This window comes from Schistocerca nitens, chromosome 6, assembly GCF_023898315.1.
Source record: "Schistocerca nitens isolate TAMUIC-IGC-003100 chromosome 6, iqSchNite1.1, whole genome shotgun sequence".
In the NCBI taxonomy this organism is placed as follows: Eukaryota; Metazoa; Arthropoda; class Insecta; order Orthoptera; family Acrididae; genus Schistocerca; species Schistocerca nitens.
Window position 1 is genome coordinate 215,936,953 of NC_064619.1, and position 17,251 is coordinate 215,954,203.

General features: G+C 43.5%; 1 protein-coding gene across 2 annotated transcripts in view; it reads right to left on the reverse strand.

Moving 5' to 3' along the window:
* Nucleotides 1–6,601: 6,601 nt before the first annotated feature.
* The window catches only part of LOC126263002 (peroxiredoxin-6-like), a 236,014-nt gene continuing 225,364 nt past the window's right edge, over nucleotides 6,602–17,251 (reverse strand). The window contains exons 1-4 of one of the 2 annotated variants that reach the window (XM_049959963.1): nucleotides 13,299–13,434; nucleotides 7,366–7,522; nucleotides 7,037–7,254; nucleotides 6,602–6,914 (exon numbers count right to left, since the gene is read on the reverse strand). In XM_049959963.1, coding sequence (XP_049815920.1) covers nucleotides 6,710–6,914; nucleotides 7,037–7,254; nucleotides 7,366–7,522; nucleotides 13,299–13,381 — 663 coding nt within the window. In that variant the 5' untranslated portion in view covers nucleotides 13,382–13,434 and the 3' untranslated portion in view covers nucleotides 6,602–6,709. Of the gene's footprint in view, nucleotides 6,915–7,036; nucleotides 7,255–7,365; nucleotides 7,523–13,298; nucleotides 13,435–17,251 lie in introns of those variants that run through there. The other variant, XM_049959964.1, reaches the window with a different exon arrangement.

The window sequence follows — 17,251 nt, forward strand, 5'->3', positions numbered from 1 at the left end:
CTGTGTGGCTCAGAACTGTGCCGTATGGCCGCAGCGCATCAACGACTAGGTTGGCAGGAACTTCGAACGGCAGTTCAAAGATGCGCACGGTACGCACCCCCAGACCAGCATGGTCAACTCCTACCACGCTCACATTACCGTCTGCGTGACAGAAGCGAAAGCCGTTTGCAGATCGTTGGAGTAATCTGTCGCAGGCCGCTTCGTCAATCAGTTTGAGGTACACTGTGCTGGTTACAATAGACAAATGAATGCCGATCAGTTCTTGTGGTTCTAGGTGCATGATGTCTCGTAGAAACCGTTCAGTTTCATGGGCCTTCGGTCTCGTGTACGATGCGTTGAACGTTAGTTTGATTGTAGCTTTTCGATATGAGAACGCCATGGCGGGTCGGTACAGGTACTAGAAGGCAATACAACGATGCGACCGCGCGCTAGCGGGTAAACAACAACACCTGCGGAGCACTGCCCGGTGCGCCGAGCCCGTCCGCACGGTAACACGTCTGAAAGCAGACTGGCTGGACAGTGTACGTACAATACGTACTGACAGAGGTAATATCCAGTTATGTGGTTACAGTGTTGCCAGGCTGCCACTCTTTAACGTCCTTTCTCTGCCGGTTATATTCGCCAGACGAAATTTTGGGAGAGACTTTTTTTATCGCTGGCATGTGAGGAGTCGCGCTGCGAAGCCTGATTGCGCGAATTTCGCTTCACCCTGTGTACACATTTTAGTACATTAGTTGTTTTTTTCTCTGCTTCTAACAGTCTTCCAGCAAACACATCACATAATTTACTGCCTGATGTTTTCTGCATGATATGATCGTATATGTGGTGTGAGGTTGACTACACCTGTCTGTATAGACTTTCCGTTTTGTGTCCACACTTCAACATCTGACCTGCTGCTCAGGGGAAAATAAGCATTAATGGCTTGGTTGTGCCAGGCATACTTTGAGGTGCTAACCAACCTGAAAATGTACTACTCGTAATAGCTAGTCTGAAAATGAAGTAAATACTGATCTAATGTTGTTCAGAATACTGCCCTAAGTCATGAATAGAAATATCTGCACTTATATCTTTAACACCCTGTACATCTGTAAATTTGTAAATTATGTACATATTTTATTTGTATTTCTAAAGTGATGTGTAATTGCCATATGCTTAATAATAACAACTGGGAGGCACAGGGTCAATAGACGATCTTCGGCTGCTTAAGTCTTTGCATTGCATTTGTCTCCATACATCCCATACAGAACGAGTTCCTCATGACCCAGACTCGAGTAAGCAGTAATCTCATTCAAAATAAACTGCCAGTCTGAGGGGACGGCCGTTCGTCAGACACATGTGGTCGTCCTGTGCGCCAGTTTATGCATGTGGAAACATAGTCTCTGCAATACTGAAAATCCACCCTAGATACTGTTGATCTCAGAAGCCTGAATCACATTGCAACAATTGTCATCGACCAGGGGCGATTCTAGAAGTCGGTCAAGGAAGGGGGGGGGGGGAGGATAATGGGGGTGAGGATGTTTGGGGGAATGGAATATGGCTTAACAAAAGGAGAGTTGGGGCCCTCCACCGACAAACTGGTAAAATTTGGTGTTGCTTAAAGTAGTTTTTGGTAACTGTTTTGGAATTGAGGGTAAAAAATGTGCATTAATAAATAACAAGACGCCCATTTTTTGCAAATGATGTTTATTGGTTTAGATAGTAAGCTACTTGCCGCTCTTATTATTTTGTTCAAATGTGTTTGAAATACATTGCAACCTATATTAATACATAATTATAAAAAAAAGATTGAATCTGTTGGAGTAATATATTCACTGATTTCTGAAGTCATTTTATCTAGTGTAATATGATACTCCATTGTGGGGGGGGGGGACCGCTATAGCCCCCATAACTGCCCCCCCTCCCCCCCCCCCCCCCCTCGCCGCCGCAACTTTCATCGATGTCGAAAATCCGTTAACTTGTGATGTGCTGCCATCCCAGTTCACACATGTCTGTAACGAACTGCGCAGTTATCGTTTCTGCACTCGCGCCATATATTACATCTGGCCACAACATTCGGGCGCCATACGCTGCACATTTCAGATAGGACAATCCTTCCCACTGGTCGCCCATTTTGCTCATCTTTCACATGACTGTAGTGCATGCTTCTCTAGTAGCGTGCGCTCCTCCAGCGTTTGTTTTCAATAACTCGAGGTCCAAAGTTATACTAGCCTGTGGAATACATCTACATCTACATCTACATCTACATCTACATTCATACTCCGCAAGCCACCCAACGGTGTGTGGCGGAGGGCACTTTACGTGCCACTGTCATTACCTCCCTCTCCTGTTCCAGTCGCGTATGGTTCGCGGGAAGAACGACTGTCTGAAAGCCTCCGTGCGCGCTCTAATCTCTCTAATTTTACATTCGTGATCTCCTCGGGAGGTATAAGTAGGGGGAAGCAATATACTCGATACCTCATCCAGAAACGCATCCTCTCGAAACCTGGCGAGCAAGCTACACCGCGATGCAGAGCGCCTCTCTTGCAGAGTCTGCCACTTGAGTTTATTAAACATCTCCGTAACGCTATCACGGTTACCAAATAACCATGTGACGAAACGCGCCGCTCTTCTTTGGATCTTCTCTATCTCCTCCGTCAACCCGATCTGGTACGGATCCCACACTGATGAGCAATACTCAAGTATAGGTCGAACGAGTGTTTTGTAAGCCACCTCCTTTGTTGCTGGACTACATTTTCTAAGCACTCTCCCAATGAATCTCAACCTGGTACCCGCCTTACCAACAATTAATTTTATATGATCATTCCACTTCAAATCGTTCCGCACGCATACTCCCAGATATTTTACAGAAGTAACTGCTACCAGTGTTTGTTCCGCTATCATATAATCATACAATAAAGGATCCTTCTTTCTATGTATTCGCAATACATTACATTTGTCTATGTTAAGGGACAGTTGCCACTCCCTGCACCAAGTGCCTATCCGCTGCAGATCTTCCTGCATTTCGCTACAATTTTCTAATGCTGCAACTTCTCTGTATACTACAGCATCATCCGCTGGCAGCGAGCGCAACCGGCTAAAGCAATAGACTATTTCCGAGATTGGTCTTTATCTGTAATCATCATACAACACTAATATTCAAGGTAATACTTTCCGGCGAGGTATAATCGGGGTACAGTAAGGAATCGTGACACTGTTGTCTCCGCGTTGCGGTGTATTCTTCTATAACCTGGGATTGCGGCGCCCCGCTTATTCTTAGTTTGCTACATTATTAACACATCGCAGAAATTTCATGGACGTATTATCTATGGCTCCTTAGCAGCTATTTGTTTCGAGTGGTTCTAGGTGCTTCAGTCCAGAACCACGCTGCTGCTACGGTCGCAGGTTCGAATCCTGCCTCGGGCATAGATGTGTGTGACGTCCTTAGGTTAGTTAGTTTACGTAGTTCTACGTCTAGGGGACTGATGACCTCAGATGTTAAGTCCCATAGTGCTTAGACCCATCTGAACCATTTGAACCTACTTGTTTGTGTGTAGTTGGTTCAAAATGGTTCAAATGGCTCTGAGCACTATGGGACTCAACTGCTGAGGTCATTAGTCCCCTAGAACTTAGAACTACTTAAACCTAACTAACCTAAGGACATCACACACATCCATGCCCGAGGCAGGATTCGAACCTGCGACCGTAGCGGTCTCGCGGTTCCAGACTGCAGCGCCAGAACCGCGCGGCCACTTCGGCCGGCTGTGTGTAGTTGGAAGCGGGTCATTCTGTGTTTGATTTTGAATGTTTACCATGAAAATGAAATCTTCATTTTTTCCTCATTTCGTTCTGAGTCTATTTATGCTAGTAACTGTTTAGAACCACAAAATATTGGAGATTTTTGGAAAGTTTTCATCTAAAAAATTGGATACTTCCAAGTGACGCCAGATCTACAGCTTCATATTTTTGCATGTTGGACCGTGGCTAGAAGGCTGAAAGACAAGTAGATACGGGAGATACATCAGGACGATTTTCCGTTTTATATTGATGCGTCAAATGAGGAAAATAGCGATTCTGAAGCAAAACACTTTCTTTATGCATTCAAAATCATTTACGGGCCAAGTAAACGAAAAACATCAACAGAAAACTTCCACTTCTTTTCCAGAAGCTGGACGAATTAAATTTGAAGATAGCAGCGATAACAAGAAACATTTTGTAACTCTTTTCAGAATAGAAGAAGAAAAGAGGGGTTTTCACATTAAAATCGTATTCGAAGTCAAAATCTTGGAGCTCATGGACGGATTTTACTGTTAGTCATAGAAGCTACTTCTCATGAAGAAATGTTAATGACTGTACCACTATGACCTGATGGAACTCTGAAGTCTCTTTTTGCGAAAACTAAATAGAATTCAAGAAATATATATTTTCTTGGTTTTCTTTCTACGAAAGGAGTTTACAACGTATAAAGAGGAATAGAAAACTGATATTTGTCAAAATCAAAGAGCAAAAATTAAGACCCTAAAGGGTTAAATGTTAATGAGAACTACTTCTGCTATCATCACTAAAAATCAAATGTGCATGGCAGAACGTAGCAAGTCTGCGCTATATTTTCCATGCTTTTATGATAGAATCCACCTCAAATCCTCTTAACCTACCAGTGATGAAGAACTATATTTGTAATGGCCACTGCGATAACTATAAATTTATATCGATAAATTTATCATCCCTTCAAAATTCCTTATTACGCCTCGATTATACTACGCCATGAATTTACCACTGTGATTATCATTATTGTTCCTTTCCAAAGAAACATGATTTATTGTATCGGTACAAGTATTTGTTGGGAGATAAAAAAATGTATATGAAGACACTCGAAAGCTGTAAAGGCAGACTTCTAGTCTGCTGCCGTGGCCCCTTGCATTACCCATTTTCTGCCCGAAGAATGAAAAATTGTACCAAAGGATTTAATATTTGATGAGAATGTTATCAAAGCAACAGAAAGCAGAATAGTGCTTTGTAATATGAACATTTCTTTAATATATTTGTTTTAATTTATGTAAAAAACAAAAGTGGGACTTTTGATGGTTCAAATGGTTCTGAGCACTATGGGACTCAACTGCTGAGGCCATAAGTCCCCTAGAACTTAGAACTACTTAAACCTAACTAACCTAAGGACAACACAAACATCAATGCCCGAGGCAGGATTCGAACCTGCGACCGTAGCGGTCGCGCGGTTCCAGACTGTAGCGCCAGAACCGCTCGGCCACCAGCGGCCGGCGGGACTTTTGAGTCCCATCAGGATATCAGATCAGATTATTTACTTAATTCATTAGTAATATTACTTTGTATTAACTAAAACAATAGGAGGGAAGATTATAAACGTCAATACCCTCACAGTCATTTCCTTTCACGTCAGCAGAGCCTATACTTATGACGAAATGAATAACACAACGATGCAACTGTTTGTCAATGTTTTCTGTCCCATGAGGCCAGTGAACGGAATGGACAGTGTCTTGAAAGGAGGGTATAAGATGAACATCAACAAAAGCAAAACGAGGATAATGGAATGTAGTCGAATTAAGTCGGGTGATTCTGAGGGAATTAGATTAGGAAATGAGACACTTAAAGTAGTAAAGGAGTTTTGCTATTTGGGGATCAAAATAACTGATGATGGTCGAAGTAGAGAGGATATAAAATGTAGACTGGCAATGGCAAGGAAAGCGTTTCTGAAGAAGATAATTTGTTGACATCGAGTATAGATTTAAGTGTCAGGAAGTCGTTTCTGAAAGTATTTGTATGGAGTGTAGCCCTGTATGGAAGTGAAACGTGGACGATAAATAGTTTAGACAAGAAGAGAATAGAAGCTTTCGAAATGTGGTGCTACAGGAGAATGCTGAAGATTAGATGGGTAGATCACATAACTAATGAGGAGGTATTGAATAGAATTAGGGAGAAGAGAAATTTGTGGCACAACTTGACTAGAATAAGGAATCGGTTGGTAGGGCATATTCTGAGGCATCAAGGGATCACCAATTTAGTACTGGAGGGCAGCGTGGAGGGTAAAAATCGTAGTGGGAGACCAAGAGATGAGTACACTAAGCAGATTCAGAAGGATGTAGGCTGCAGTAGGTACTGGGAGATGAAGAAGCTTGCACAGGATAGAGTAGCATGGAGAGCTGCATCAAACCAGTCTCAGGACTGAAGACCACAACAACAACAACGAGAGCAGTGAGACTGAGCTATCACACCCATGAGTTCGCAGTGCTACAGAAGTGGTACACAGACATCTAGACAGGGTGCCAGAGCATGAATTCAACTCTGAACTGTCTTATGACCCTAGAAAGTGACATGATTTTTAAGTCACATGGGGCAGGAAAGGGTTAATGGCGATTGTTGACGCCTGGCGCTCACAGATACTACTCTATAAGCTTACGACACTTTCAGCAATGATCTACCGAAAATGGTTGCGAGCCGAATTGTACTAGAGCAGTATTTATTAGATGTATATATCCCCAACAGTTGCACTAACAATGAGCATAATCGGTGACCACTGGGTATAATGCCTCCCTTGTGAGTTTATAAGTAATTAATCAAGGGTAACCAACACAAAAATAAAGAAAAACAATTAAAAAGAAAAACTATTTGTAGTACTTTTATTAAAGATGTATTTTTAAAACAAATACATTTGGTACATCAACAACATTAATATTACGACTTGTAGAACTGGGTTGTCTCAGTAGTCAGTGGTGGTGCGCACGTAGTTGTTGCCGGAGGGCATGGAGACGCGCTCGACTCCACCAGGGAAGAGTTTGGGCAGGTCTTGGTCGGGCACGTGCGGCAGGATCATCACCTTGGTGCCGGGCGTCCAGTTGGCGGGAGTGGCCACCACCTTCAGACGGTCCGTCAGCTGCAGGGAGTCGATCACGCGCAGCAGCTCACTGCAACGCCAGCAGACACAAGTGTCATCAACCATGTACAGAGTGCAGTGTACAGTCTACAGTTTACGTGCAGTGTGTGTGCGGGGGGGAGGGGGCAGTGGGGGTGTGGCAGCGGTACTCACTCGACGTTGCGGCCGCAGGACGCGGGGTACACCATGGAGAGGCGCAGCCGGTTGTCCGGCCCGATGACGTACATGGCCCGCACCGTCATCGCCTTCTCCACGTTGTCCTTGTCGCGCTCGTCGATCATGTCCAGCTTGACGGCCAGCTCGCGCGTCTCGTCGGACACGATGGGGTACGGGAAGTCGCCGGGAATGTCCTTGCAGTACGACTTGATGTCCTGTGGACAACATGGGGTAGTAGTCATGAGCTCTAGTGTGATATGGAGGTATTATGGATCTCATCCCGCTCTCAATTCAGTCAGAGTTAGCCAGTAGTGTGGAACACTCACGTTGACCCAGTCGACGTGGTCCTTGAGCTTGTCACAGGAGAGCGCCAGCAGCTTGACTCCTCGCTTCTGGAACTCCGGGTTGTGGACGGCGATGCGGCCCAGCTCTGTGGTACACACTGGCGTGAAGTCTGCCGGATGTGAGAACAGAACACACCACCTGAGAAAATAAAGATACGAATTATAGATGAGCGCTGTATTTCTTTAAATCATCTAAATTGTAGAAGATTGTCTTTTGCTTTCAGGTGTTCAGCAGAGTTGTAGGTTCCATTTTTATGCACAATATCTCAACGACTGACCCAGTCATCTTCTTCAGGTTCTGCAGCTTGTAAGGTGATCATGTCATTTTGAGTTCTGTATCTCATCGATATGCAAGTCAGAGAGAGAGAGCAAGTTATGTTACTGTTAAACCATCTTTGTTCTTGTCGTGGAACAGTCTTTGCTTCTCCACTGTCTGATACATTGTCAGTTGAAGTGCGGTAGGTGATGGACGTATTTAGTGGTGCTGTGTGGACTTGTGATTATATCTGTTAGATGAAGAAAGGACAGTAAAGATGAATATGATGTACACATTGAAAGGTAAAAAGAATATATATTCTGAATAATGTAATTATTTTTAAGAGAAGAAGTTTGAGGTAAGACTGCAGCATTGAATAGCTCGAAATGATTACTGTCAGACAGTTAATTTGCTCGGAGCTCAGAGAATGACCACCCTACTTCCCTAAATCTGAGATTAACATATTAATTGATTAAGTTGTTTCATTTTTACAGAAATTCTCTGTTAACTTTGTACCTTTTTTCAAATCATTGTTCACTTTGTTAAGCATTCTGTTGCTCAGACCATTATGTGTGAACATCACATGAAGTTTTACTCTGTCTTTTTGAATATATATATATTTCATTCTAAAATCGTTGTCTTGGAATATCATTTCATAGGAACAGTTATTCTGTCCACCCCACTGTTTATCATTACGCATTACCACTTGCAACAGTTTGAGTATGTATTTGGAAATAGAATTCTAGCTTAGCCGCTGCCTGCTTGCTGTTTGCTGTTGTCCTTTCGAGAAATCTGGAACAATATTTTCAAGACGCGAGGTAAGTGGAAATTTTGGTTACAGCCAGATAACTGTTTTACTTCAGTTGCTTTCAGATTAGTTACAGTTCAGTTCATATTAGGTTCTGTTTAGTCACAGTTTAACATACGAGTTTAAGTGGAATAACAGGTGGTGGATACTTAACTTTGGTAATACGGAGACTTTTATAGAGTGGTAGGTAACTTTGGGCTAAATTTCAGACAGAAACAAATATAATGAGGAGGGTACAAGCTTTGTGGTTGTGTATACTCGCTTATTAGACTCCAGTCAGTCCAGGCCGTGAGTACACATAACAACAAAACTGACAGCACATAGAGGACGATTGGATCCGTTGTCAAAATATTGTGAATAAACATGGAAACAGCAACTAAATGAACACCTAATAGAATACCGTATTAATCAATTAAGAAAGGAAACCTGAGAGCACATCTATTTATAAGCGGCAGTCAAACGAAAACCGAACACCCAATACTGCGAGGCAATGGAATGGTTCCATTCCAAATTAACTATCACATGTATTAAAATATTTATCCCACACTGCCCATCAGATGAAGGCTACTCCAGCGATTTGGTTCGAAAACACTGCAACATCCTCCGTGCAGCCAGAATCTTTCACTGTGTGATTTTCCCGTATTTGGTGATTCAAATGGTTCAAATGGCTCTGAGCACTATGGCACTTAACATCTATGGTCATGAGTCCCCTAGAACTACTTAAACCTAACTAACCTAAGGACAGCACACAACACCCAGTCATCACGAGGCAGAGAAAATCCCTGACCCCGCCGGGAATCGAACCCGGGAACCCGGGCGTGGGAAGCGAGAACGCTACCGCACGACCACGAGCTGCGGACGTCTTTGGTGACCTAAAGAAATATATGCGTGGGCGATGGTTTCAGTCAGATGAGGAAATGCAAGAGTGGGTGCAGTTGTGGATCCGCCAGCGGACGACTGCGTTCTTGTCTCCCGTGGGGATAAATGTCATGACGTGTCTGATGACTACTTGTGAATGGAACCATCCCATTGTCCCGTTCTGGAGGGTGTTCAGTTTTCATTTGACTGTCCCTCATACATAGTCTGTGTTGCAAGAGCTATTTAATTAAGGAAAGGGACTGGTGATGTATAACAGTTTGTCCAACTACAGCTCGTTAGATAGAGAAATTCAACTGGGTGAAAAATGTGGTTATAGCAAAGTACTTGTGGAGGGATTACAGAGCGACTGTGAAACTTGTTTGAGGTTGACCTGACGTTGCTTGGTACCAAATACCAATTCAGTTTTTTTTATCACTGCACCATCTAGTCACGCTACCGCACGACCACGAGCTGCGGACGTCTTTGGTGACCTAAAGAAATATATGCGTGGGCGATGGTTTCAGTCAGATGAGGAAATGCAAGAGTGGGTGCAGTTGTGGATCCGCCAGCGGACGACTGCGTTCTTGTCTCCCGTGGGGATAAATGTCATGACGTGTCTGATGACTACTTGTGAATGGAACCATCCCATTGTCCCGTTCTGGAGGGTGTTCAGTTTTCATTTGACTGTCCCTCATACATAGTCTGTGTTGCAAGAGCTATTTAATTAAGGAAAGGGACTGGTGATGTATAACAGTTTGTCCAACTACAGCTCGTTAGATAGAGAAATTCAACTGGGTGAAAAATGTGGTTATAGCAAAGTACTTGTGGAGGGATTACAGAGCGACTGTGAAACTTGTTTGAGGTTGACCTGACGTTGCTTGGTACCAAATACCAATTCAGTTTTTTTTATCACTGCACCATCTAGTTTTTTTTTATCACTGCACCATCTAGTCCAGATAACGTTTCATGTGATCTTATTGAATTCAAGGAAGCTGTTATACAATTTCATGGGGTTTCTGTTAAGCTTTTATCGATTTTCTTTTCTTTTTAGCCTCTGGTCAGTGAACCGCAAAAGTGATAATTTTCATATCATGTTTGCTGTGAACAACATCACGCATTTATCAGTGGGCTATTTGTACTGGGTGTTAATTAGAACTTATAAGTAGGAGACAAAAATCCTTTATTTCCCATTGGGATATAATATCTAATTAACACTTCGCAGCACAACGCCAGTTTCAAAAAAATGGTTCAGATGGCTCTCAGCACTATGGGACTTAACAGCTGTGGTCATAAGTCCCCTAGAACTTAGAACTACTTAAACCTAACTAACCTAAGGACATCACACAAATCCATGCCCGAGGCAGGATTCGAACCTGCGACCGTAGCAGTCGCGCGGTTCCGGACTGGGCGCCTAGAACCGCTAGACCACCGCGGCCGGCACGCCAGTTTCTCTCCTTCTGTATTGCTGGTGTTAATTTCTCTGACTAACTCCATCCGAACAGGCCCCGGAAGACGCAGCTGTACCGACCGACCGCTATGTCGTCCTCAGACGATAGGCGTCACTGGATGCGGGTAAGGAGGGTCATGTGGTCACCACACTGCTCTCCCGTCCGATGTCAGTTTTCGTGACCGGTACTGCTACTTCTCAGTCAAGCTGCTCCTCAATTTACCCCACAAAAGCTAAAAGCACCCAGAATTTGTGTGATTGACTTATTAAAATTAAGGCTCACAGCAATGTGGGCGCAGCACCAATGGAAATGGAAATGCCGTGTGGCTAGGGCCTCCCGTTGGGTAGACCGTTCGCCTGGTGCAAGTCTTTCGAGTTGACGCCACTTCGGCTACTTGCGTGTCTCTAATGTAAACGGATGTTACTTAATTCCGCTAATAATTCTTTTTTAAACTATCAGATACGTGAAAAGGGGAACAACAGACTTTATTAAAATCATTGTAATGTTAGTTGATAAAAAGTGTGACGTGAAAGAAAGAAAATGCGCTCTAATGCGTACAGCCTTTTTTTTTTACGGCAGGGGTTCAACCGTCAAGTGTGAAGGAATTAACATTAATATTATTACAAAAAGAAGTAGCTGAAATCCTCTACTTTTGGCCTTATAATTTAGATACTGAATCAAATTAAAGCTGGATAATGTGTTCAGAGCCCTCAGAAAAATAGGCATATACTTGTCGAAGTCACATACAACATGTGCGGGAACCAAGATGGAACAATGAGAAAGGAAAAACAAGAGATAATTGCTCGGATAAAAAGGACGTAAGTAAGAAATGCAACCTTTCTTCTCTACTGTACAACCATTATATCGGAGAACCAATGAATGAAATAAAATATAGGTTGAGGTAGAATTACAGTGTCTGTTGATCGTAAAGATCAGTCTATTGAGCGCAGAAGGCTGGTAGTGAAAAGAATAAAAGACTATAGTATTGAGGGTTAGCAGAAACGAGATTAGCGACGGAAGTAACGTTGGGGACCACGCAGTAGATGAAGTAAAGGAATTATGCGACGTCCAAAGCAAAGTAATGCTTAATGGGTAAGCAAGAAGCACAGAAGCATAGGAAAAGTGGTCTGCTAATATAAAACACACGCTTTGAATTGAGACAAGAGTTTCTGACAGCGTATTTACTATGACAGAAGACAAAAGCCGAATTTCTGTCATTACGCACAAAGCGAAGTAGAGCCGACATTTACAGTTTTTCTCATTTGTAAGTGAAATCAAGCATTGATTTTAAGAACTGAACGACATCTTTTAATAGTATTAGATACTAGCTGTACAGTTAACCCAAATTCTGCGAAATTCCCAACACTAATGCGACGGTAACCTTTGTTACATTTCGCCACCTGAAGGAGTAGCGGACTGTTTGGAACATTATACTGACAGTTCTTTCTTCTTACAGAGGACATAATTACTTTTCTTGACTGAATTCTTGTTTTCCTTCCACTGTGAGGCATTTAGTTCACCGCTTCCACATAAGCAGAAAACGAAATATCAGTTTCGCGGGAAACACTTAATTTTCTGGTAGTTCCCCAGCACTAATTGTGAAATGTTTAATCATGCGTTTATGAAACACGAGGTACATTTCTATCGATAATGTCTGCTTTTTACACTAAATAAGCGTTTATGTTTTGTGACTTTGCTCATTCCAGTGAAGGTACCGAAGCAACATTGTCAGGATTATAGAATATTAGAAAACGTTGGTTGTAGAGAAAACACGCGTAGTGAATTATGTATTAACGTTTTGTTGTCTCTTAGCCTTCGCAGTTCATCAAGATTTACGTCAGAGAACCTATGTATTTTTACGAGACAGTTATGTATTGACCATTATCATTCAGTTCATATTTAGTCACAATTGAAAAATCTCAAATAGAAGGTCATTCACATCCTCTTGGTAACGATATCATTTCTTATCTTCAGCCGGTAAATTCACTAACTTAATCTCGAGAAATGAGTTCGCAACTTTTTCTTGTATTTTCGAAACAGCTCTACCTGTGGAACGATATATTACTTACTTTCACGTCATGTCTCTCGATGCAACCAAATTCCGCACTAGATTTCACCATTTTAATAAAGAAATCTTTACTGAAAATACTACAGTTCAAAGATAAATGGATCAGTATTCCGGAAGTCGTCTGCAAACGGATGCTGCCGCTAGTCAGCTGATCGAATCGTTGGTTTCAATATGATGACGTCATGCGCCGTCTATATCATCCGTTGTCTGACAATCAGAAGGGACAGGATGGTAGGACATGTGTTAGGACATCAGGAAATAACTGCTATGAAAGTAGAAGGAGCCATGTAGGACAAAAACAGCAGGGGAATATAGAGGTTGGAACATTTACAACAAATAAGTGAGGATATTTGGTGTAACTGTCTCTCTCAGGCGAAGAGACTGGCACAAGAGATGCATGTCAAACTGCATCAAACTAGTGGCAAGACTGATGACTCCAAAAACGAAAAATGTGGTTAGTAATAGTATCAGACTTACGAGTTGCCTTTCCACTTGTAGAAGTCCAGTGGACCCTGCGTGGATGGCGCCTTGAAGTTAGGTACAATGCTCTCGAGCTTCATGGTGCTGCCTGTAGGTCTCTGTACCAAGTAGCGGATGACTGAGAACTGACTAGCGAGCCGCGCCGCGGACGCTTATATTTGCCGCGCTGCATGCTCCGTCAGCCAGCGGTTTATCGGGCACGTGACTACAAGCCGGCTCAGCTGCCAGAGCGAAAACACTTCGTCACTGGCGCTCGGCTGCGCAAAAACAGGTGTCGCGGAAAGCCCGTCACAGAAACTGTGGTAGTCATTTCTGGCTGCGCAGGAAGCTTCTGTTATCCATTTTGAGTTTAGAACTTTTGTTCGTGTTTACTTTCACATAAATACGCATTAGTTACCGCCATGACCAGATACGATTTTCTTCTTTTCCACCCACGCATTTTTCGGTGAAGATTTATCACCATCAGTGCGTTGATTATATTTTCTGTCGAATTCGAGGCAGTAATTTTCAAGATAATATGTACGGTTTCTGGATATTCGTTATTATATTCGCAGTTCATATTTAACAAAATATACCGAAGAGCCAAAGAAACTGGTAAACCTGCCTAATATCGTGTAGGGCACCCGCGAGCACGATGTGGCGTGAACTCGACTTATGTCTGAAGTAGTGCTGGAGGGAACTGACACTATGGAATCCTGCAGGGCTGTCCATAAATCCGTAAGAGTACGAGGGGGTGGAGATCTCTTCTGAACAGCACGTTGAAAGGCATCCTAGATATGCTCAATAATGTTCATGTCTGGGGGAGTTTGGTAGCCAGCGGAAGTGTTTAAACTCAGAACAGTATTCCTGGAGCCACTTTGTACCAATTCAGGACGTGTGGGGTGTCGCATTGTCCTACTGGAATTGTCCAAATCCGACGGAATGCACAATTGACATGAATGGATGCAGGTGGTTCAAATGGTTCTGAGCACTATGGGACTTAACATCTGAGGTCATCAGTCCCCTAGAACTTAGAACTACTTAAACCTAACTAACCTAAGGACATCACACGCATCCATGCCCGAAGCAGGATTCGAACCTGCGACCGTAGAGGTCGCGCGGTTCCAGACTGAAGCGCCTAGAACCGCTTGGCCACACCGTGGATGCAGGTGATCAGACAGGATGCTTACGTGTGTGTCACCTGCCAGATTCGTATCTATGCGTATCAGGGGTCCCATATCAATCCAACTGCACACGCCCCACACCATTACAGAGCCTCCACCAGCTTGAATAGTCCCATGCTGACATGCAGGCTCCATGGATTCATGAGGTTGTCCCCATACCCGTACACGTCCATCCTCTCGATACAATTTGAGACGAGACTCGTCCGACCAGGCAGCATGTTTCCAGTCATCAACTGTGCAATGTCGATGCTGATGGGCCCAGGTGAGGCGTAAAGCTTTGTGTCGTGCAGTCATCAGGGGTACACGAGCGAGGTATAAGAATTTTTAGCATATTGCAGCTCTCTCAGCAACTGTGATAGACTAATATTTTTAAGAATCAGCCTCAGCTGCGCAAATTTTCTGGACTTTACCAGGTTTCGGCTAAATTAATCTAGCCTTCTTCAGAAGCATAAAATTTCTAAACATGCTAGAGTCAGGCACAGTCAAAAAAATGTTCAAATGTGTGTGAAATCTTATGGGACTTAACTGCTAAGGTCATCAGTCCCTAAGCTTACACACTACTTAACCTAAATTATCCTAAGGACAAACACATACACCCGTGCCCGAGGGAGGACTCGAACCACCGCCGGGACCAGCCGCACAGTCCATGAATGCAACGCCTTAGACCGCTTGGCTAATCCCGCGCGGCAAGGCACAGTCAACATTAAAATTAAAACCTATAGAACATCTACATCTACATCTACATTTATACTCCGCAAGCCACCCAACGGTGTGTGGCGGAGGGCACTTTACGTGCCACTGTCATTATCTCCCTTTTCTGTTTCAGTCGCGTATGGTACCGTGGTACCATGTCGAATTAAAACTACTTAACTGAAATAAAGCCCTGGCATCTCTTCACCACGCGGTCGGTTGGCAGCGGCAACTACGTTGGCACTCAAAATATTAAAATATTACATGAGTGAGCTTTCGGCTCCGAAAGACCGTATCGATATTGTTTCATTGAGTGCTTCGCACCCTGACATTTGTTGATAGCCCAGCACTGAAATCTGCAGCAATTTGAGGAAGGGTTGCGCTTCTGTCATGTTGAACGATTCTCTTCAGTCGTCGTTGGTCCCATTCTTGCAGGATAGTCGATGTTTTACCGGTTTCCTGATATTCACGGTACACTGAAATGGTCGTACGGGAAAATCTCCAGTTCATAGCTACCTCGGAGATGCTGTGTCCCATCGCTCGGTCGCCGACTATAACACCACGTTGAAACCCACTTAAATCTTGATAATCTGCCATTGTTGCAGCAGTACCCGATCTAACAACTGCGCCTTACACTTGTTGTCTTATATAAGCGTTGCCGACCGCAGTGCCGAATTTGCCTGTTTACATATCTCTGTATTTGAATACGCGTTCCTATGGCAGCTTCTTTGGCGCTTGAGTGTATGTACCGTATTAGCACGTATTTTCGTTCTTGTAGCTGTATATTGTCTGCGAACAGCTGACATTATCGTACAGCTTGTTAGCCAGAAATGCAATTTTCGCTGATTATAAAGTGCTAACATGTAATGTACATCGTCCCTGTAAGTTTCAGTAACCCACATAAAAATATTGTTGTATCAGACGACTATTTGCGTGACATTCACAGGACAACATGGTCTCATTAGTTTTTGTGTATTTTAGTACACCTTCGACTATACTAAATAATTGTTTGAATAAAAATCAGTTATTAATATACTGCATTATTAAAGCGGACTAAAGAATACGAGGGGCGTTCAATAAGTGATACAACACATTTTACTAGGCCAATTACTGTTACAAAAAAAGGCGATGTTTCTTATGAGACTTCGTGGAACATTCCCACTTCAGTCCGTATAGTTTAATGAAGTTCCGATGGATGGCGCCGCTATACATAGCCTTCAAAATGGCATATGTAACGGAGGTACGTCCCAAGCAGAGAGCTACCACTGAATTTCTTTTAGTGAAAAGCCAGAGCATCGCGGATATTGATAGGCGCTTGCAGGATGTCTACAGAGACCTGGCAGTGAACAAAAGCACGGTGAGTTGAAGGGTGAGGCGTCTGTCATCATCGTAACAAGGTCGCGCAAACCTGTCCGAGTCCCAAATGCTGGACGGGTGCATACAGCTGCCACTCCTGTAATGTTGGAACGTGCAGACCCTCTCATTCGAGATGATTGGCGTATCACAGTCAAACACCTCGCTACTCCACTGGACGTCTTTGTTGGCATGGTGACACACTCGTCCACCAGTTGGGGTACTCAGAGGCGTGAGCCCGCTGGGTTCCTAGCCTCCCAACAGATGAACATAAAGAATGACGAAGCACTTCTGTGGGGAATTGCTTGTACGTTACGAGAATGACCGTGAAAATTTTTTGGAGAACATCGTCACCGGCGATGCAACACGGGTGCATCACTTGGAACCAGAAACAAAATGGCAATCAATAGAGTGGTTCAACATCACCTCTCCTTCGAAGAAAAAAGTTCAAAACCGCAGGCGGTAAAGTTATGGCGATGGTCTTCTGGCACTTTGAACGGGTTATTCTGTTTGATGTCCTCCCTTACGGTGCAGCAATCAGAAGTGCACTGTGCTACTCTAAGGAAATTGAAGAAACTATTTCAATACGTTCGTCACCAAAAAAATGCGAAAGAAGTTCTCCTTCTCCATGAGAATGCAAGGCCTCGCACAAGTTTGATCACACGAGAGGAGCTCACAAAACTTTCTTGGACTGTTCTTTCTCATCCACCCTACAGCCCGGATCTCGCGCCTTCTGATTTTCAT